This window comes from Rhineura floridana, chromosome 5 (genome assembly GCF_030035675.1).
Source record: "Rhineura floridana isolate rRhiFlo1 chromosome 5, rRhiFlo1.hap2, whole genome shotgun sequence".
NCBI classification, from domain to species: Eukaryota; Metazoa; Chordata; class Lepidosauria; order Squamata; family Rhineuridae; genus Rhineura; species Rhineura floridana.
This window is the reverse complement of record NC_084484.1, coordinates 58,222,734-58,244,422: the sequence shown is the minus strand read 5'-3', so window position 1 is coordinate 58,244,422 and position 21,689 is coordinate 58,222,734. Positions and strand designations below refer to the sequence as shown.

General features: G+C 40.3%; 1 protein-coding gene across 5 annotated transcripts in view; it reads right to left on the bottom strand.

Annotated features, from left to right (window-relative positions):
• Positions 1 to 21,689, bottom strand: part of TBC1D8 (TBC1 domain family member 8) — a 77,757-nt gene that overhangs the window by 42,861 nt on the left and 13,207 nt on the right. For 4 of the 5 annotated variants that reach the window (XM_061626844.1, XM_061626840.1, XM_061626841.1 and 1 more), the window contains exons 2-4: positions 11,755 to 11,910; positions 5,661 to 5,779; positions 1,258 to 1,486 (exon numbers count right to left, since the gene is read on the bottom strand). In XM_061626844.1, the coding sequence (XP_061482828.1) occupies positions 1,258 to 1,486; positions 5,661 to 5,779; positions 11,755 to 11,758 (352 nt within the window). In that variant the 5' untranslated portion in view covers positions 11,759 to 11,910. The remainder of the gene's footprint in view (positions 1 to 1,257; positions 1,487 to 5,660; positions 5,780 to 11,754; positions 11,911 to 21,689) is intronic. The other variant, XM_061626843.1, reaches the window with a different exon arrangement.

The following is a 21,689-nucleotide window of genomic DNA, read 5'->3' as shown; positions in this document are numbered from 1 at the left end:
ACACTGCCTCTCTGCCTAACCTACCTCACAGATAAAATGGGGAGGGGAGAACCATGTATAACTCCTTAAGCTCCTTGGAGGAAAGGTAGGATAGCAAGTGGAAGACTAGTGTGAACTGTGCTGCACGGATGGAAAGCCAGAAGATTTCTTCATAATCATAGCTACTGGAAAAGTTCTCACAAAAGCAACTCTTTTTTGCTCCCCTTTTAATTACAAATATTCTTTTTGGCTTTAATCAGGGCCAGCACCAGGCATTCTTAGGACCTTGGGTACCAGCCTACCCCAGACCCGTAGTGTCACAATCCCCAACACCCCTTCCTAATGCAGATGGCATGGACTTAAATAGGCCCGCCTGCTCCATCTACCTCCTGTGTCATTGCATCAGCTCACTAGTGTGCCACACACGCATGCCTAACTTCATCCAAGATGGCAGCGAGGGCGTCAACCCCTTAGGGATGCTCCCGCCACCATACTGGGTGATGGGAATTATGTGCATGCAGTGGTCTAACCTGGGAGGTAGGTGGGGCAGGCAGGCCTATTTAAGCTGCGCCACCTGTATCGAGCATGTGTATGTTGCCTGGGAGCTCCCACTCTGCAATCCACAGCAACATCAAGTTGCTGGGTCCCACAACCCGACACTGGTGCAGATCACCAAGTGGGAGCTCCACCCTCCCAACCTAAGGAAGGGCCCTTCAGGGCTGCAGGGGCCTTTGGTCAGGACCCAACCTGGTTGGTCGCTGGTGCTGGGCCTGTCTTTAATCACATTTTAGTAACTTATTTATATGCATACTAGACATCCTTTAAAAGAGGATTAGATAAATTAATGGAGGATAAGGCTACCAATGGTTACTAGCCATGACAGCTATTTTCTACCTTCACTATATGCTTCTGAATACCAGTTGCTGGGAATCAATAGAGAGGACAGAGCTGTTGTACTCAGGCCCCATTTGCGGCTTCCTACAGCCATCTTCCTGGCCACAGTGAGAACAGGATGCTGGACTTGATGGGCCTTTGGAATGATCAACCAGGGCTCTTCTTATATTCTTATTCTGAACTTCCAAAGTTAGAACAGGTTGTAAATCCAAATAAATGGTCTCTTATTAAAATGTGCCTAGTAAAAATAAAACTGGTCATCTCTGATTTAGCCAAAGGATGACACATCCTTCACTTTAACTTTTACTTTAGGGAAACCTATTCAACTGTTTGAAAAACCAGTGTACAAATCAATGAAATGCATTATTACTTGCTCATACTTACATTCCTTGCCGAGAAAGAAGGAATAGAAACAAAGGTGATTGATGCTCAGGTAAAGCCATCCCTGCCGAGGAACTTTGCCCTTCCAGCAGCCACAGGAGTAATAGGCTATCAGTTTCTCTGCCTCAGGGAAGTTAAATCTGGTCTCAAATTTCACTAGTGCTTCTCTGAACTTCTCAGGCTCCTCTTCCTGCTCAGCCAGCTTGCTGCTGGTTTCTTCAGCTATTAACGCCTAAGTCAATGACACAGGAGAACCGGGAAGTCTGCATGCAACTTAATAAGTGTAAACGACCAAATAATTTACAAGACATAGTAATGATGAAGAAGAAGATTTACTGCATATTTAATCATAAATATTAAATTAATACTTGGTATTTGCATAGTGCTTTAAAGCAGGGGTGCCCAACTTTTAGCCATCTAGATGTTGGTGACCATAACTCCCATCGTCCCTGACTACTGGCCATGCTGGCTGAGCCTGATGGGAGTAGGTTCTAAGAACATGTGGACAGCCACTGGTTCCCCACCCCTGCTTTAGAATGTTCAAGGTGCAATACGTACATTATGATGTTATAATCCTTACAACAATCCTGAAATTATTAGTATTATCATATGTTGCAGATGGGGGGTGAGGCTGAGAGAAGTTAGTTCCTGGCAGAGGCAATGTTCAAGCTAAGGATGTTCTGATTTGTAGCTCATTCTCTTATCTAGTAAACTACATCAGCTTAGTTCTACATTCTTTAGCTCCCTAGATTTCAGTGGAATTTCAGTGACTATATCACTAAATGTAGTCTCTGATGCCCATTTCTATTCACTTCACAATTTTGTAATTGATTTATTAAAAAAATGAAGTGAAAAAGACTGTTATTCAGCATGAAGCAACAAGGAACTAGAATTTATTAACTAGTAATATCATTTGGGGGGGAAGTGAGGAGACAGAGAAGGCATAAAAGAGCCAAACACACAGTTTGCTCCACACTCTGTTGTCAACTGCTTTAGCAGCCCTTCATCCTAACCACTCTCATGTCCACTATCAACCCAATGAAAACAAGGTAGTAAACTGCAAGTAACATGATGTGCTGCTGGGCAGGGGTGTAGGGAGAGGCCTGTCCCTACACCATTCTGCCCACTGCTCTTTCACGCCAGCTGCTTTCCACTGCCATCGCTGCTAAGGCCACTTGGTTGGGCAGGGCTGGTGAGCTGAGACAGAGACAGATTTTCTCCAAGCAAAAGCCAGGCTGACTCAATCATATCTAATCTGTCTGTTTGGCTTTTGCAAGCAGTCTCAAAAGCCAATACCAATTTAGTCACCTCCATGGCTACCTCTTAAGGCCACCCCTTAAGGCCAAGTTCAGTTGGGCTGATCTTGAGGAAGGACAAGTCTGACTGTCACCTGAAGGCCAGCCTAACTAAGCCATTTCCCTGCTGTTTGCAGGGGCTGACTCCTTGACGTAGATCATTCCATGAGTCCACAGTGAAGACAGCTTGGCACCGCTATCCTGTGGCTGCACTAGACGTCTAAGCATATGTACACCAGAAGGTCAGAGTGACCAAACATACTACTTCGAAACTGTTTATGAAAGACAATGGAACCAAATTTGCAACAATACCTTAAAAGAGAAAGAGAGAGACTTCCGGGAAGGGTGACTTCGCTTGTGCCTGCTTTTGAGACGGGCTCCCGCCTCAAAAGAAGCTTATTCAGATATAAATCAGTCAGAACATTTTTTTCTTGACTGATGAAATTTCTCCCGGGCAGGGAGAAACATAGAGATCAACCTCAAAAGCCTGTTTTTGTTGGGAGGACTGGATTTCATTAATTTATGAGAAAAGGTCCAGCCAGTAATGCCGGACGGACTTCTGAACAAGCTCTATCTGTTTAATGCGATACGTTTATCTTTTCTTCAAAGAGAAAACAGACTAACAGGCAAGCACCCTTCTTTCTATTATTTTTTTTACTTGGTTTAAATTGTTGCAGCAAAAAGAGATTTGTCAAATTAATCAGCTTTAAAGAACTTCTGGATGAGCTATAACTCTTCTCTGTTATTCACGAAATTAACAGCTTATCTCTGTTTCTATTGCAAAAAGCTGTCCTGGAAGTGCATTCTAAAGATATAAACAGAAGAGGGATTTCTATTCCGAGGAACATTATATTGTCTGGGACTATTCTCTTTTTGGTCTATTTTATTTTGACGAATCTGCTTCTTCACGACGCCACTAACTGTTTTGATGCTGGGAACTAAATTTGTTTTGTATTTTTGAACATAGAGAGATAAGGCAGGCTGCTCTGTTTATACTGTGATGTCATCAAGCCTGGAATATTAACCCAATTGTTGCTGAAATAAGAAGTGGTTCTTCTTTATTTTTGTTTTGTTTTCGTGGTTTTAAAAATGGCAATCAAGAAAGTGGCTGAGAATCTGGAAGTAATTATGTTTCAGAAAATAATGGATGAGATTGAGATAACGAAACAAACCCTGCGACAGGGCAGTAAGGAGCTGAAAATTGAACTGAGCAAATGACCCAGGAGCTTAAAGAAATAGGGGATCCTGTGAGAGAGGAGAATGAGATCAGAGATGAGAAAAGAAAAAATAAAGGGAAGATACAAGCCCTGGAGATTGGAACAAATGTGGAATTGGAAAAAGATCTGGAGTTTATGGATATTAGAAATAAAATCTACTGTTTGGAATTTAACGTTATCTCTGAAGAAATTAATGAAGATATTAGAGATAAAGTTATCAATGGCTTGGATAATCTTCTGGACTGGAATGACGTGATGGAGCTTGATATAGAGAAAATCTATGGAATTAACTGCAGCCATGTGACAATGGAAAAACTCTCAAGAGATGAGCCAGTGCATTTTGTAAAAAAGAAGAACAGAGATATGACTTTACAACAATATTTCAGCAACTTATTCAGAATTGATGGGAAGAAAATATTTGGGATAGAGGAAATTCCCATCAGACTCTTATTATATGACTATGGTTATGACAGCAAGATTATTATGGAATACTGACAATGGAAGATTGGACACTGAAATTACTGGACTTAACAGGACTATTGAAGATGGAAGATGGAATTAATATGGCTAATGGAATAATGGCTATTGAAATTATTGGACCTAACAGATTTTGATGAGATGGATTAATCGATATGTTTATTTGGACTATGGTTATGACAATAAGATTATTATTATTATTGAGATGGATTAATCGACATGTTTATTAGGAGAAAAATTGATAGATATATTTCTTAAAGAATTGAAACCTCTCTTTGACTTTTTGTGGAAAGAATAAAGTAATGTTTATGAGATTTGATGATTAATTAAGATAACTACTGGAGGAAAGTGATTTTATAATATAATTTAAGAGACAGGATTGTTATATATTGTAGACCTATAACTGATTTGATCTGCGACAAATGGGAAGTCAACATTTTATTTTTTTGTTTAATCATTTTTGTTTTGTTTTGTTTTTTGTCTTTGAATGTTTTATGATTTTGTTTTGTATGTTTTATGAAAATTTGAATAAAAATTATTGTAAAAAAAAAAAAAGAGAAAGAGAGAAAAATGCAATGTGCATTTTGACCAAGATTATAACAGGACAGAAGCCGCCAAAGTAAATAGTTCTACTGCATGACAGTTTGATTCATATGCTACTAGATAAGAGATTAGCCCTTTAAGAATTACTAACTTCCTAAGCTGACATCCCTGACAACAGCAAGGAATTACCCATAGCAATGAAGGTGAAAAAAGAAAAAAATCAGGGACTAAATGCTGATGTGGAGCTTACATAAAGCTAGCTTCTTTTCATTTCCAAGGACGAGGACGGCTTGTGATTTGGTAATTACTGGGCAGTTCTGTCTTTATGATGGGGCTTCAGATAAAGGGTTTTGTACTTTTTAGGTACCCAGTAATCATCTCAATAATGACATGTGTAAGTGCATATGTACAGAACATTCTACACAAAAGACTGAAGAGACAAATCTGGAAGATCAAACAGAAAACTTAATTGTACAGTCTGATGGAGTGCATTACATGCAGAAGGCCCAGGTTCAATCCCTGGCATTTCCAGGTAGGGCTCAGAATGTCCCATTTGAAACCCTGGCGAGTTAGATGGACCAATGTTCTGACATGGTATAATGCAGCTTCCTATGTTCCTATGAACAACTCATTAGGGAAAGGAAAATGGGTCAAGATACAGACATTAAAGATTACTGAGGATCTCATATCTGTATTGTAGGAAAGAAAACTGGAGGAACAGAGACAGTTGTTAAAGAATTCAAGAATGCATGTCCACTGTTCCTTAAGCATGGAGTCTAATCAGCTCCAAAAGATATCCAAAGGGAATGATGACTCTGCTCCACAACAGCCTCTTTTATCAATTTTAAAACTAGTGGAAAGGATGAAAGCCTACCTTTATTTTACCTTTGACAAAACTAACAATATCTTCTTTATTATCAAACACAGACAAGGTGTGGAGTAGGTTTTGTTCCAACCACTCCCAGTGATGATTTATCTCCTCAGTTGTGGCACCTGGCATAAGAAAGGGAGAGAGAGGACAAGACATCACTGAACAAGGTACCATTATGGCAGAAAATGTTTTCAAATTCAGAAGGAAAAATAACACAAATGTATATTAAAAACGGGAATCGTACAAATGAATTAAAACCAATCAAAGAATTTTCAATAACATACAACTTTAGACACAAACCAATTATTTTTTTCTGTTTTAGTATTTCTAGTTTCATGCCTATTTCAATAGCTTTCTGTAGATACATATCACCATATAATTAGGACAACAGAACCTGTTATTTCACTTGTGAAGATAGCCTATGTTATTGTGATCTTTCATTACTGAGCTGTTTCTCATGCAGCAACAGTAAAATACTGATTCAATTGATTTACTCAAACCATCATGGAGACATAATTAAGGGCATGGCTTCCCAATAAGAACATTCTGAAGCTGAAGCGTAACATAAGAAGAGCCCTGCTTTATTAGACCAGAGGACTATATAGTCCAGCATCCTGTCTGCCACAGTGGCCAACCAGATCCCTGTGGGAAGCCCACAAGCAAAGCATGAGGGCAAGAGCCCTTTCCTAATACTGCTCCACAACACTATTTTGGCTGTCAGAGCAAAACACTTAATGGATTGTTCAGCTGATATCTACTTAGTTGAGTTCAGTCTCTGATTTACTGAGATCTGGTCTATGGCTATGGTAGGATAAGTAGTAAGAGCAGACTTCATAATTTTATACGGCAAATGGGTGTGTGGGGGGGTTGAATACCATTATGAGTGCTCCCCACATAAAAACACACACACACACAACTTCCCCACAAGTAAACATAAAACAAAACTAGCACATAAGGGAGCAAGGTTTAGCCTAGGTCACTTCCTGTTGTGCTCATTTTCTACATGCACGGATTTTTTCACACAAAAGGGAGCATTCTGCAAACGGTACAATCCACTCTACCACCTCATTCACTTGTGTGTAGACAGGCCTCACATAAACTCTATCATGTCATAAAGCCAACACTGTAATGAGGAAAAGAACCCTACGATACGCTAGGCCTCTCCTTTCACTTCAGGAGAACTGAATATGTAGTACCTGAATTAGTGGTAAGCATGCAGCAAACGAGAAAGCAGTAGGAGTCTGGATTAGTACCTGCAGGTATGTAAATCAAAGGGGAGATTGTCTTATTTAAAACAATGCCAAATTCATAACCCTGGAAACAATCAATGTATCCCATTTCACATGAGCAAGCCCTATACTGCTTCAATGAATGACACTAAAGCAGCTGCCCTTTATATAATTCCTATACAGGTCCACATGAGTAGTCAACATACCACCAAGAAAAAGAGAGAGTGAATGTCAAGAGCAGGTCTATTAGGAGGCAAAGAAGCATCCACCTACCTGCAGAAATCATTACGGCTGCAATCCTGTAGACACTTACATGGGAACAGACCCCCACTGAACACAGTAGGATACAAACATGTACAGGATTTCATTGTAAATTAGGTGGATTATTGGAAAAGGAGGAAGCATCAGCCCCCTTTTCCAGAGAAAAAGAACATCTGAGGATGGCAGGGGGTCAGATAAACATAATCAAACACAAGCACAGCAATCATGAAAGATATTGCACACTGCTTCACACAAGAGATGATAAATACAGCTAAATATTTTTCCACTTTCCTTTGCTAGATTTCCCACAGAGAATGCCAATTGCTAGGGAAACTGTCCAAGAGTTAACTTCCTCAACAGGAAAACCTTGTGATGGATCTTGATAAACACTATTAATCAAGATAACTCCTGCTCAAACAAATGCACACACCCAAAACATTAGTATTAAAAACGGCCTTTGCTAGCTTTAAAAAAAGATGTGAAAGACTGCAAAATATTGCTATGTGGAGCTGTATCTGCCCATAGTTGGAGTCAATGACAAAACAACATAAAACAGAACTGCTGCCTCTTACATACAACTCCTTTAGACAAAGCTTTTGTACTTTAGAAAGGAGGTAAGATGGGGGACGTAAGCTTTCCTACTCAAGTAATTATACATGCGCCAGTGATACGATGACTCCTTAGTGTGAGCAAGAAAAAGAGTGGGGAGGGTTATTGTACAAGACAGAGAAGAGGAACAGGCAAGATGGGCTTACTCTTGACCGTCCTTAGACTCAAGACATACTACTAGACATACTGTATAATAGTTATTGATATTGATATGAAACATGCTATGATGATTGATATGAAACATTGATATTTTAGCTATTTATGTAATTTGTATTAATGACAGTTTTAAATTCTGTTGATTGTTCATCTCTGTAATCTGTTTTAAGTGGATATGATGGAGCATACATTTTAACTGAAATAAATTTAAAAAGCAGGGTCTTGTCTCCCTGAAGAACAGTGAGTTGTTTGGCTTACTACCATCTACATGAAGAAACAGTCTCCCTGTAATGTTCTACCTGTGATTTGAGATCTGCCGGGGGGGGGGGCTGTTGGTTATACTATCACCATATGAAGCTCAGGCTACCAGAATTCTCTGCAGTAGCAGGTGGCTATGGACAACCCTTCCACGACCCATAGCAAAGCCAGGCAGGTGTCAACTTTAATTAATTTCCAGGGCCAGGCAAAAAAAGTTCTTTTTCACTAGGCATTTGAGTGAACAACACTGACCGAATAATACAGGCTAAGATGTTTAAACTGACTGACACACGACAGTTATATGCTGATTTTTATGACCAGTTGGTTTGGAATTGTTTTATTTGTTGGTTTTATGTCACTGTATGTTGGAACCTGCCCTAAATTGATTTCTGATGAAGAATGGAATCAAATTTTTATAACTAAATATAAACATCTGCAAGCTACCTCTACTAGAGTCAAGTCTCTTTTCACTTTCTTTATGAGCTGAATTTCAACCACTTCTCTTTGGTCCAGATTTTAATATTGTTCTTCTTTCAGTTCCGTATGTGTTCTATTTGTTATCAAACAACCAAATTAATCATTTGTTTTCTTCCCTTATCTTAATGAGCAAAATATGAGAGGAAACAATGAGTAATTTCTACATGCAACACAGCATTCAAGATTACAAGCTGTAAGTAAAGTTTTTGTCTTCAACAATGTCTATCAGACAGTAAATGTGGGAGGATTGTGACATTACAACAACACTGTTACACTGAGTGGGTTTCCAGATACAGAAGCTGATCAATATTAAGCGTTTCCATGCGGTACAAAATTCAGACTTTTCTGTTTTATCTGTGTGGTGTGGCAAATCTCATTATGCTGGCAACAATAATGATGTTAGAGCAAGGATTATACACAGAAGGAAAATACACAGCTGTATTCAGCATCACTGCATTGGTCCAGGGAAGAGGGGCATGAAGGACAGAGAAACAGTACAAGTAAGCAGGATGGGCAAGTGACATGTAAATAATTATTTACACAGCTGTCCTCATCTTGCCTCTTACAAAACCTTCTGTAGTCTAGCAAAGATACCAGAATGCAAGACACAAATGGACTGTGTTAAATATAAAAAGCTCACATATAACTCATTGTATAACCCTTAAAAATACATGCAAGAAGAGGCATGGGTCATTTCTGGCTTACTGCTTATATTTTAAAAGGAAAGTGGCTTCCACACATGTCCCAAACAGATACATATCTAAATCAAGCACAAAAAAAGCACCAAGGACAGTATATTTTTCTTTCTAGTCCCTTGCAGTGAATGCAAGAGACAATCTCAGTGCTTTTCCCTTCATTTTTTGCAAGAAAGTCAAAAAAGCAGAGTACAAAAATCAATCCTGCTGATTGCGAGAGGGGAAAAAAGGGGTCCACTTGTTGTTTTCCTGACTGCTATTGTCAAGCCTAGGAGAACCAGTGTGGTGTAGTGGTTAAGGTGTTGGACTGCGACCTGGGAGACCAGGGTTCTAATCCCCACATAGCCATAAAGTTCACTGGATGACCTTAGGCTAGTCACTGCCTCTCAGCCTCATGAAAACCCTATCGTCATAAGTCAGAATCGACTAGAAGGCAGTACATTTACATTTTATTGTCAAGCCTAGAAAGACCATTTCAATGCTGCTGGTGGCAGCATGCAGTGGCAAGCCAATTTAAATAATTTATGATCCAACTCCACAGTATCTTATGAACCTAACTTTATGTAGCCACAAAAATGCTTTGGCTGTACACTGCTAATCGATGCAACATTGATCCTACAAATATCAATTATTATCCCACTAGCTAGACAAATTAACTTATTTTATTGCAACCTTCAAGTTCAAGTGAGGAGAAAGACAAGACAGGAGGAGATTTGACTTGGAAAGAGTACTGTAATGCAACATGAGGAAGCTACACACTCTAGGGAGAAGTTACAAAAGCAAAGCAGAGTGGGTGCTTGCATGTCACTCTAAGCCAGGGTTGCTGGTTGATTGTGCATGAGCAGCATTCTGGTGCATGCTGCCTAATCGCTCCCACTTCACTCTTCCTCTACTGATACCTGTGGGAACCAGGAAGCCGCAATTGCGCCATGATTTTCATTATGCCTGAACCCAGAACTGTGGCTTGTTGCTTCCTAAACAAGCTAGGAGCCATGGTTTACGGTTGGCTAGTGATACTGGCTTGTTAACGTGGAATAAACCACAATTCCAGATTTGAACATAACAGGTAGCCAAGTTTAAGTGCAGCTTTCTGGTTTGTTTTTGCTACTTGCACCAGGGGAGGAATGAAGCAGCAGTGACTGGGCAGAGTGCACCAGCACACACCTCATACACAATAAAGCATGATAAGCTAGCAACCCATGTGAACACTGCCCTTGTACAAGAGGCAAGGGAACCGAATGTTGTCAACGTTGCTTTCAAATGCCTTTCAAAAAAGAAACTGAATCATGCTAGTACCAAATGTGGCAAGTCAAGGAATCCTCTTAAACCCAAAGAAAACAGTAAAATTGCTCATGAATTTAAAGATAAACAAAACTCTACTCTGCTAATCAAAGGAGTCAGGTAGTTTTAAGACAAGGAAAATCAGAGTACACTAAACCCACTTTCTCCATTTTAACATTGTCACAAATAAGAGTGGGTAGTATCCAACGCTGTTGTTCTGCATCAGACTTCCACTTGTGCAACATAAGGTTCCTCTCCTTTCACCTGCAGCCCTCCATGCACCCTCAAAATCAGCTCCAGAGCATTAGGGAACCCTCCAGAATAGATTTGGGGGGGGTCCTTGGGGAGAAGATAGAAAGAAGTTCCTTTGCACAAATAGAACTACATGCACACAGCATTAGATATAACCCAATGACTTTTGAGAGTATATTACTTGTCTAAAACTGAGAACTGCTATTCTGAAAAATAAGAACATTCTGCACTGCTCCCAAAAGTGACAAGCCCTGTGCAGTTCTACCCAAATTCAATACACAGCCCTTTCTTCTTCAATCTGATGTACCAAGGCTTATCGATGGATTTCCAGGATAGTTTCAAGCCAGAGGTAATCTAACATACAACAATAACATCCATTCAGAAAATACACAAAGCATGATACACTAAAGCAGCCAAGTTAGAAGCCCCATGTGATGTATCTTTTGCCGATCTGTAGCATTTCAGACTGCAAGAAGGGCTTCCAATGTTTAAATGCTACCAACATAAAATACCCAGTTGCCCATGTATACAAATCTACCATGCCAGGGGAAAAGTTATAGGGTTTTTGTTTTTTTTACCTTTTTACTCTTTCAAAAATTTCCAGGATACAGGAAAAGCATGTATACCACAGCATAAAAAGCCATGGAACTGTTTCCCACAACTGAATGCCTTGTGCACTTTTAATGTGTTAACAAGCATTTATATTACCTATATCTGGAATAGTTACAAATTATATTTGGGTTGTTAAATGAGCCCTTATCCACGTAGCAATGTTATTAATTTGTGTTACCTTCAGCTTCTTCAACATGCAGACCACAGCATGCTCAGACTTAGATCACAGCATGCTCAGACTTCAGTTTTTGTTGGTATGCAACTCACCCATGGCTATGGCCCAGTAAACGTCTGATCCATTCAATAACTCACCACAAGCTACGGCAGAGTAAGTAGGTGATCCTGGCACTTGAAGCAAAATTCGAAATGGAGCAACACGTGCATTAGAATCAAGTACTGCATCCAAAGCTCCTACCAGACGACCTGAACAAAAAGACAAAATAAAATAAAATATGTTTTAAAGCTAAATTATTCATTCTCAATATAACCCATTGCACAAAAAATATATTATGGTCCTCCAAAACTGATTTGCCCAAAATAAATATGGACAGAAACAGTCATAAAAGAAAGTGAACCAAAAAAACTGGTGAGTGAAATTTATATTATTTCAGTCAACTTGCAAGGAAACATGTGGTTTAAAAGTTTAATCAAAGTTTGATAAAAGTCTGATCCCCACTGTCCCACACAGCAAGCCAAAATATCTCACCATCTCACCATGGGTGGAGGAGAGGAATGGTGCACAAACTCCCATGCGACATGGTGCCTCTTTTTCCAGGGAATATGCCTGTGCTTCTGGTTTGGTGATAAAAGACTTAATCACCACCAACAGACAGGCCTTTAAGCTGAATAGGAATTACTATTTATTATTATTGTTGTTGTTGTTGTTGTTTTGTTATTGTTATTGTTAAATTTATATCTCACCCTTCTTCCTAGAAGGAGCCCAGGGTGGCAAAGAAAAACACTAAAAACACTCTAAAATATCTTAAAAACAAAAGACTTTAAAACATTTTAAAACAAACATCTCTAAAACATATTAAAACAAAACATCTTTTTTAACAAAAGTTTTAAAAACATCTAAAAAAGTAATTCTAACAGAGATGCACACTGGGACAAGGCCTACTTAAAAGGCTTCTTTAAAGAGGAAGGTCTTCAGTAGGCACCAAAAAGGTAACAGAGATTATTCCTATCTAATATTTAAGGGGAGGGAATTCCAAAGAGTAGGTGCCACTACACTGAAGGCCCATTTCCTATGTTGTGTGGAACGGACCTCCTGATAAGATGATATCTGCGGGAGGCCCTCACCTGCAGAACACAGTGATCAACTGGGTATATAAAGAGTAAGACAATATTTCAGGTATCCTGGTCCCAAGCTGCATAGGGCTTTGTACAACAAAACCAGAACCTTGAACTTGGCTTGGTACCTAATGGGCAGCCAGTGCAATTCTTTCAGCAGCAGGGTAACATGTTGGCAATACCCTGCCCCAGTGAGCAGTTGCGCCACCACATTTTGCACCAGCTGCAACTTTGGGACCAACCTCAAGGGCAACCACACATAGAGCACATTACAGAAATCCAGCCTGGAGGTTACCTCTGGTCAACAGTGGTTCGGGTATTGTGGTCCAGAAACAGCTGCAGCTGTCTTATCAGCCAAAGCTAGTAAAAGGTACTCCTAGCCACTGAGGTCACCTGGGCCGCTAGCAACAAAGATGGATGCAGGAGCACCCCCAGACTTTGAACCTGCTGATTCAGAGGGAGTACGACCCCGTCCAAAGCAGGCAATTGACCAATTATCTGAACTTGGGAACTACCAACCCATAGCACTTCCGTCTGGCCAGGATTCAGACTAAATTTATTGGCCCTTAGCCAGTCCACCACTAAGTCCAGCCACCGGTCCAGGGCTTGCACAGCCTCTCCAGATTCTGATGTTACAAAGAAATAGAGCTGGGAATCATCAGCGTACTGCTGACACCTTGCCCCAAATCTCCTGAAATAAGAGGACTTCATATAGATGTTAAACAGCACTGGGGACAAGATGGTACCCTGTGGCACCCCACAGCACAATTGCAAGGGGGCTAAAAGGTAATCACCCAATGCTATTCTCTGAAAATGACCCTGGAGGTAGGATTGGAACCACTGTAAAACAGTGCCTCCAATACACATCTCACCAAGTCGGTTCAGAAGGATACAAAAGCTACCGAGATATCAAGCAAGTGTCTGGAAGATTTCAGCCAGAGATATAGATCCCAAGTCATATGAAAATACCTGCACTAGCTTAGGGTGGGAAACTAAAATCCACCTCACTGTGGAATGCATACATAAACTCAGCTAAAAGTATGAACAATTACACAAAACAACAACAAACCTTTTACAATAATTGGAAACAATTCATCAAAATTAGTATTTTCCATGCCTCTCAAATTATTATAGCCCCCCCCCCCCAGTTTAGGAAATCAATTGCCAGGCAGCCACTGCCAATCTGCATGAAATGTAGGTACAAGATCTATCACCACTTGTCTATATGACCTTACAACTTGAACTTAAGAATGCAGCTTGACAAATATCAAAAGTGAATCCATCACAGAGTCTCTCTGTCTCTCTCTCTCACACACACACATATATATACACTTCTTGTTTCCTCGAGTGTTTAATTCCTCTTTCTCTTCCTGAATCACTGGTCTCAGCAACCAGTTCCTCTTCTTCTTTTTTACTTCAAATCCATCACTTACTTAAAACCTCCAGGAGAAAAGGAGCTCTACACAGTGCACAGAATCTGAGTTTGTTTTCTGATTCTGTTGTTTTAGTTTTCCCACTTTCCAGTGAGCAAATTTTATAAATGATTTTGACATGGTGAAACTTCCCCAAATTCTTTCCACACATCAAATCTAAGGTGTAAAGAATCATGCGAGAGGACAGTAACACTTCTGAAAATGAACTTCTGGATTGGCTCTTTACCCAGAAGAATTGTTCTAGTTTCCCTAAGATGGGCAGTGCATTCCTATACTGACTCCCAAATAAGTTTGAATAGGACAGCAGGCTTACTGTTGTAACTAATGTAGCATTCATGCAAGGACAACTGAATTCCCCACCCTTCCTCCCTATGTAACCCCCCACAAATGTCTCCTGAAGGTCAGGAGGGTGAGGTATGAGATGAGGGGAGGAGAATTTCTCTTGCATGAGCATTTTTGCATGACCGCTACAATGGACAGTGCACCGTATATTTTTCTAGCCCAATGCTCATGCAGTTTACTCAGAATCTCTAATGCAGTGTTTCTCAAACAGTGGCCTTGGGCATATTTCAATGATCAGGGTGTCCCCCTTCCTAGCCAACAACTCTCTGAAAAACTAGCTGGGTCCCAACTTAATCCAATTTAAGGATCCTGCAGATTAGAAAATTGAAATATTCACATGTAATCATAACTGGGCAAAAAGGCCTTTCAAGACCGTTATCATGTCAACTAGGGATTTACATAAAGTGCTACTTGAGATTAGTTCTCTAACTGGATACACAGGGTGGACTTGGACCCTAAGTTGTGCTTACTGACAATGTTTATAGGAGATAATGCTGAAATAACATGAAAACCCTTGGTAGTGTATTTATCGGTAGCTGCCTGTCTGATTATTGTGCAGGGATGGAAGGATCGTATTAACATCACCATGGACAGATAGTATGAAAATGTTTTGTACATTTCTATTTCTGAAAAACTAATCCATCATTTGAAGATTTGAAGTCAAGGGTGGGGAACCATTTTTGGCTCTGAGGGCTAGTTCTTCATCTGGCACCACCCCATAGGCAAACTTTGACAGGTTGGTGGGATGACACACCTGTCAATCATATTATGACATTATCACATAATTAACAAAGGGGTTGTCCTGCCCACTTGTCAAAATCCCTTGTGCAGTATTCCCAAGGAGTTGGCTGTTGGGCGCTTGGGAACCACAGCACAAGGAGGCTTGCCTGGCAAAGCATTCCTTTCTGTCTTCCCCATCAGCTTGCCTTTTGCGAGCATCAGGCTGCAAGTGGGAGAAGGTTGCCTTGGCTGTGTGCACCGGCAGGGAACAGACATACATAGCCAAACTGAGCAGGATTTTTTAAAAAACGGTCACTTGTCAGCTGGGAAGAGGCATGCTCAGGCAAGGCAGAACTGAACCCTGCCCTTCAGCTGATGTCATGAGTGACATCAGCCAATGGGCAGGTGGGCGTGATTTGGGGGGAAACAACCTCACAGGCCAAACTGGATTCCCTGGCAGGCCAAGATCAGCTGACAGGCCAGAGGTTCCCTTCCCATTCTAAGCAGTGCAGCATGCCCTGAAGATTTTTTTGCCATCTGGTAGACTTTTATGACACATATGAATACACAATTACTCCAGACTTATATATTGCCTAAATAGGACTATCTGGTGGAACCTATGAGTATTTTCTTGTCTTTGGAATATAGCCTGAAGGGTACAGTCTGGTCCTTGTCTCTTTTTTTCCACTTCTTGTCTCTTCCAATGAAATCTTGCTTATTTTTACTTTACTTAAACTACACTGTAACCTATTAAACTTCACCGTAAAGAACACTGTTATATGGTTGTTTTTTATAGTTTATGATTATGTTCATGTTTACATGTATAGCATATCCATTAGTTGTATATATATGGACATTGGAATAAAATAAAGAGGGAGAACAGTGGGCTTTGGGACCACAGAGGGCCTAACACCAATTTCAAGTGGGCTTCAGTGCCACAGCCCACCCAGTGCCTCCCTCCCTTGGCTATCCCATCCTCCGGCCGTGCCATAGCCTTCTGGTTGGATTGATGCCAATCAGCAACTTCCCAATCAGGTGGCTGACTGCTAAGAAAAGTTCTGGTGGGGAGAGAAGGGGGTCTCCCTGCTTTGAGAGGAAAGGGCAAGAGCAGGTGTTGAAGGAAATTAGAGAGATAAAAGGTCAATTTAAATACATAAATAAATAACTAATAAACGAGGAATAGAAAGGAAAGAGATAAGACAGCTGTTATAGGAGGAAGGAAGGAATGTAAAAGGAGTGAGGATGAACGAAACAAGACGGGTTTTTTGAGGGGTGAAATAGGGTTAGGTGTGAAGGAGAAGGGGAGAAGAAATGAAAGGAGATGGGTAAAAATACTTTAAGTAGCATGTTTGGGGGGAGGCAAAGATAAAATAAAATGCCTTCTTCATGTAAAGCCTCTGGCTCCGCAAATTCTGCCTAAAATGTGAATGCTTAGTTATAATACCTCCAGAGCCAATGTCTGCACATTCACAATGTCTGAAGAAAGCTGAACTATGGAACTCTATCTCCTTGCCACAAGGAAATCACTGTGGCGAAGAATTTGGCAACTACCAAATAAAGATTAGAAAATCCTTATCTGAAAATTACTGAAAATGATGCCAGTAATTGCCAGTTGATTAGGATAAACTCTGTCTCCATCTGCCAACATTTTGTTACTGGCTCTAACCCTGCACTACCGTTTTGTGACTGGTGGGTTTCGGTAACTGTCAGCGTTTTCCAGTGGGCCCTAGGGATAGAAAATCTGAGAAACCCTGCCCTTCTGAGTGCAGTGGGACTTACTTCAACTAACTGCACATAGGATTTCAGTCTTGTTTTGTTAATCTGAACTCAGTAAAAGGTAACCAAAAATCTAGAAATCTCAGTTGTATAACTTATTACATAAGATACCTGGTTGACGTATTGTGATTCTTTCATTATTGCCAAACTGCCAGGGATTTGAATACTTTAATAACAAAGTTGAGAACTGTGTATCAATTATATTGATTACTCCATTTGCAAAATTCTGATGTCTTTCAACATAATTTCCTGAGATTTCACACATGCCTGTTGAAAGACTTGTTTTATTTCACCATCCTCATTTGTATCCTGAATATTCAAGAAAATTGGAAATACAACAAATCCTCTAAAACAAGATTGACACAATTCTCTTTTCTTTCTAGATATTCTGTATTTTCAGATCTTTCAGAAGTTCTAATATTTGAAGCAGCAACATTTATACATATTTTGCATTACCAAAATCCTGCAAACCATACCACACGTTAAATTATCTATACATAAACCTACAAGAGAGAGAAGGCTATTTACAGACCTTGCAACCACATAGACAGCCTCTGTTTTACAGGAAGCTCCATGTAACCTGATATGCTACATAACTGCCTGATTATGTCTGCTTACATTTTTTAGCTGCTATGCTAGAAAGCTGTGGCTGCATGCAGCCCCTTGCATGCAGCCTGTGATGTCCTTATATGTTAAAAACTGTAAATATGGTAAATGCGGGTTTATATAGGGATATATGGTAAGTGAATTGAGTAAGAGGGGGGAGTACATGGGCTGGAATGCTGGAGAATGTTGGATGATGATTGGCTGAGTATTTGAATGGCTGAAGGTATAAATGAGAGGATGACAGTTGAGTCAGAGAGGTTGTTGGGGGGAGTTGGGAGAAGAGTGATTGGAAAAGGAGTTGAAGTGGGAGGCAGTTGGGATTGAGTTGACAGAGTTCTGAGATAGGTTTGGATTTTAGTAGGCTGATATTTGGACAGAATATATATAACTGGAAACATAAGAGTGACACTATATGAAACCATACGCTTGTTAAACATTCCTAAAGTAATCTTGTTATTTCCTAGTGTTATCAAATAAATACTTTTATTGGTTTACCAAAAGCCTGATCCTTGGCTGGGGATATACAGACCAGAAGGGAGGGCACGGTTTTACCAAGGCTGAAGGGAAACTGTATCTAATGGTGACAGCGGTGAAGGAAGAAATTGTAACATCGTCAAGTATCCAGAGCAACCCAGGATTGTATGCTTTATAGACAAAGATACAGGGGGGTTGTGGACAGCAAGGGCACCCAGACACAAAGTAACAAGCCATAGGGAGACTAAGGCCAAGTCTCTAGCAGTATTGTTTACAAGGAGTGGCTGGTGGTGGGATCTTGAGAGATCTGTGCTAGAGCAGAGTGAGAAAAAAATAAAAACGAGGATCCTGACTGGTGGTGTCCTGAGGTGGTACCTTGTGAAAGGCGGTAGCCACAAGCAGGTGGGAACCTGACAGGTGGAGCCAAAGGAGGGAACGTCACACAGCCAAAAGGAGGAAAACAGTTGAATATGTCTTTGAAGTTTGAGTGGATGTGGCAAGAGACTGAGTGACCAATAAGCAAGTCCCGTTTGATTTGTGCCTCTGCTTCACTAGATGGCCTTGGGCAAATTATCTCTCTGTCCTCCCATTTGCAATATGGGGAATGCTACTACTTACTAATCGTCCAGGGTTGTTGTAAGGCTTATAGCTAGATAATGCACATGACATGCTTTGTATAGTGTTTCCAAGTACTCACTTGTTAAGCATTATTATTTCTATTGCAGCAACTCACACTGTTGAACAGGCAAACTGGTTTGTAGTAGCTTGATTGTTCAGCTACATGCAGCAGCAGGAGCTTAAAAGAACTGCTAGCACTGTATGCAGTTCTTCCCATGTGTACACATGGCTTTCTAAGAATCCAACCAATGAGTTCTGGTGAAAATATGGCTGCACAGTATCTCTTCATGAAAAGAAGAACAAGAACACTTGACATTTTATTTGGATAAATTCCAGAATGGTAGGATCATAGATTAGTAGAGTTGGAAGGGGCTATAAGGCTATCGACTCTAAACTCCTGCTCAATGCAGGAATCCAACTTAAAGCATACCCAACAGGTACCTGTCCAGCTGCCTCCTAAATGCCTCCAGTGTTAGAGAGCCCACCACCTCCCCAGATAATTGGTTCCATTGTTGTACCACTCTAACAGTTAGGAAGGTTTTCCTGATGTTCAGCCGAAATCTGGCTTCATGTCACTTGAGCCTATTATTCCATGTCGTGCACCCTGGGACGATCAAGAAGAGATCCTGGCCCTCCTCTGTGTGACAATCTTTCAAGTACTTGAAGAGTGCGATCATATCACCCCTCAATCTTGGCTTCTCAAGGCTAAACATTGCCATTCTTTCAGTGTCTCCTCACAGGGCTTTGTTTCCAGTCCCTGATCATCCTTGTTGCTCTCTTTTGAACCTGTTCCAGTTTGTTGGCATCCTCCTGAAAGTGCGATGTCCAGAACTGGGGGCAATACTTCAAGATGAGGCCTAACCAGTGCTGAATACAGGGGAACTAGTACTTCACACGATTTGGAAAGTATACTTCTGTTAATGCAACCTGCATTATGGGCTCCTGCTGGGAGGAAGGGTGGGATAGAAATCAAACAAACAAACAAACCCAAAATTGCATTTGCCTTTTTTGCAGCCACATCACACTGTGTGCTCATATTCAGCTTGTGAACAACAATTCCAAGATCCAAGTATCCCCCATCTTATAACTGTGCACATGGTTTCTTTTTCCTAGGTGTAGAACTTTGAACTTATCCCTCTTAAATTTTATTCTGTTGTTTTCAGCCCAGCCTATCAAGATCACTTTGAATTTTGTTTCTGTCCTCCAGGGTATTGCCTATCCCTCCCAATTTTGAATTGTCTGCAAATTTGATAAGCGTTGCCTGCACCTCCTCATCCAAGCCATTAATCAAAATGTTGAAGAGCACTGGGCCCAGGACCGAGCCCTGCAATACCTTGCTCATTACCTCCCCCGTTTGAGAAGGAACCATTGATAAGCACTATTTGAGTACAATTCTTTAGCCAACTGTGGATCTACCCCATAGTTGTTCCATTCAGCCCACATTTAGTTAGCTTGCTTATCAGAATATCATGGGGCACTTTGTCAAAAGCTTTGTTAAGTCAAGATATATTATGTCCACAGCATTCCCACAATCTACCAGGGAGGTAAGGTTAGTCTGGCAGGATTTATTGTTGACAAATCCATGTTGGCTTCTAGGAATCACTGCATTTTTTTCAAGGAGCTTATAGACTGACCGTTTTATAATCTGCTCCAGAATTTTCCAAGCTATTAATGTCAGACTGACTGGTCTGTAGGTTCCAGGTATCTCCTTTTTGCCCTTTCTGAAGATAGGGACAACATTAGCCCTCCTCCAGTCATCTGGCACTTCACCCATCCTCCATGATTTCACAAAGATAATAGACAGTGGTTCCAAGAGTTCTTCTGCCAGTTCCTTCAATACCATAGGATGCAGTTCATCGGACCCTGGAGATTTGAACTCGTTCAAAGTGATTAGGTATTCCTTTACCATTTGTCTATCAATTTCAAGCTTCAATCCTGCCCTTTCCATTTCCCCCTTGACCTCCCCTGCTGAATTCCACTGCCAAATGATATTTGTCTATTTCAACAAAGAAACAAAAAACAGCACAAATCTAGTGGTACCTAAGACAAACAAATTTATTGTGGGCCAACACCTATTACATTAAGTATTTTAAATTAAAAATTGTATACATATATACACAGACACACACCAACAGAAGGAGAGGAATATATAATGTTAGAATTACATTATTTGGATAAGATGTCATTAATTTTTAATTTTGCTTTCAAAAGACTAGATTCTTCAATTTGAAAAGAAATGGTGCATCTTTACTCATACTTATCCTACGATGCTAAAAAGAATAAGACAATTATAGTTCATATATCTGACAATCATGTTTCTGAATAATTAGCTGCATGCATGAACTAACATCTTTTCACATAATATTTTAAAGCCCCTAAACCCAAACAAAGCTCCCAACTCTCTAATAATTAAATTTTCCTCCTCAAAAAACCCCCATTATTAGCTAACCACATTTAATCTACAAAACCATACTTTTGTGAAATTCTCCATAAGGCAGTATGAAGTATGCACAGTATGAAGTATGCACTACTATTTGAATACAAGGGAAAACCAGTTCATGTTGAGAGGTTTCTACATATACAGGAGATCAATAACAAGCTTTTTTCCTTCTGTGGACAGCTACTGTCTACATTTGAATGACAGTCAAGGTAGCTGCTGCATTCCCCAAATTCTTAAACTTTGACATACCGTGCCTTAATCTGGAATCTCAACATACTTACTCATAATTATCAATGCAATTATTATGAATGCAGCTTATCCTGAGTACCAGACATATATTTTAACATCACCATTCAACTCACTTTAGCAAGGTATTTTTTGGTTTGAAAAAGAACAATTTAGTGCTCAGATTATAGGGGAAGGGAAACCCTTAAGGAAGCCTCCCTGACTCCCCACAGTTTTAACCAAAATATGCACTAAAATAGACTATTAAAAATAGC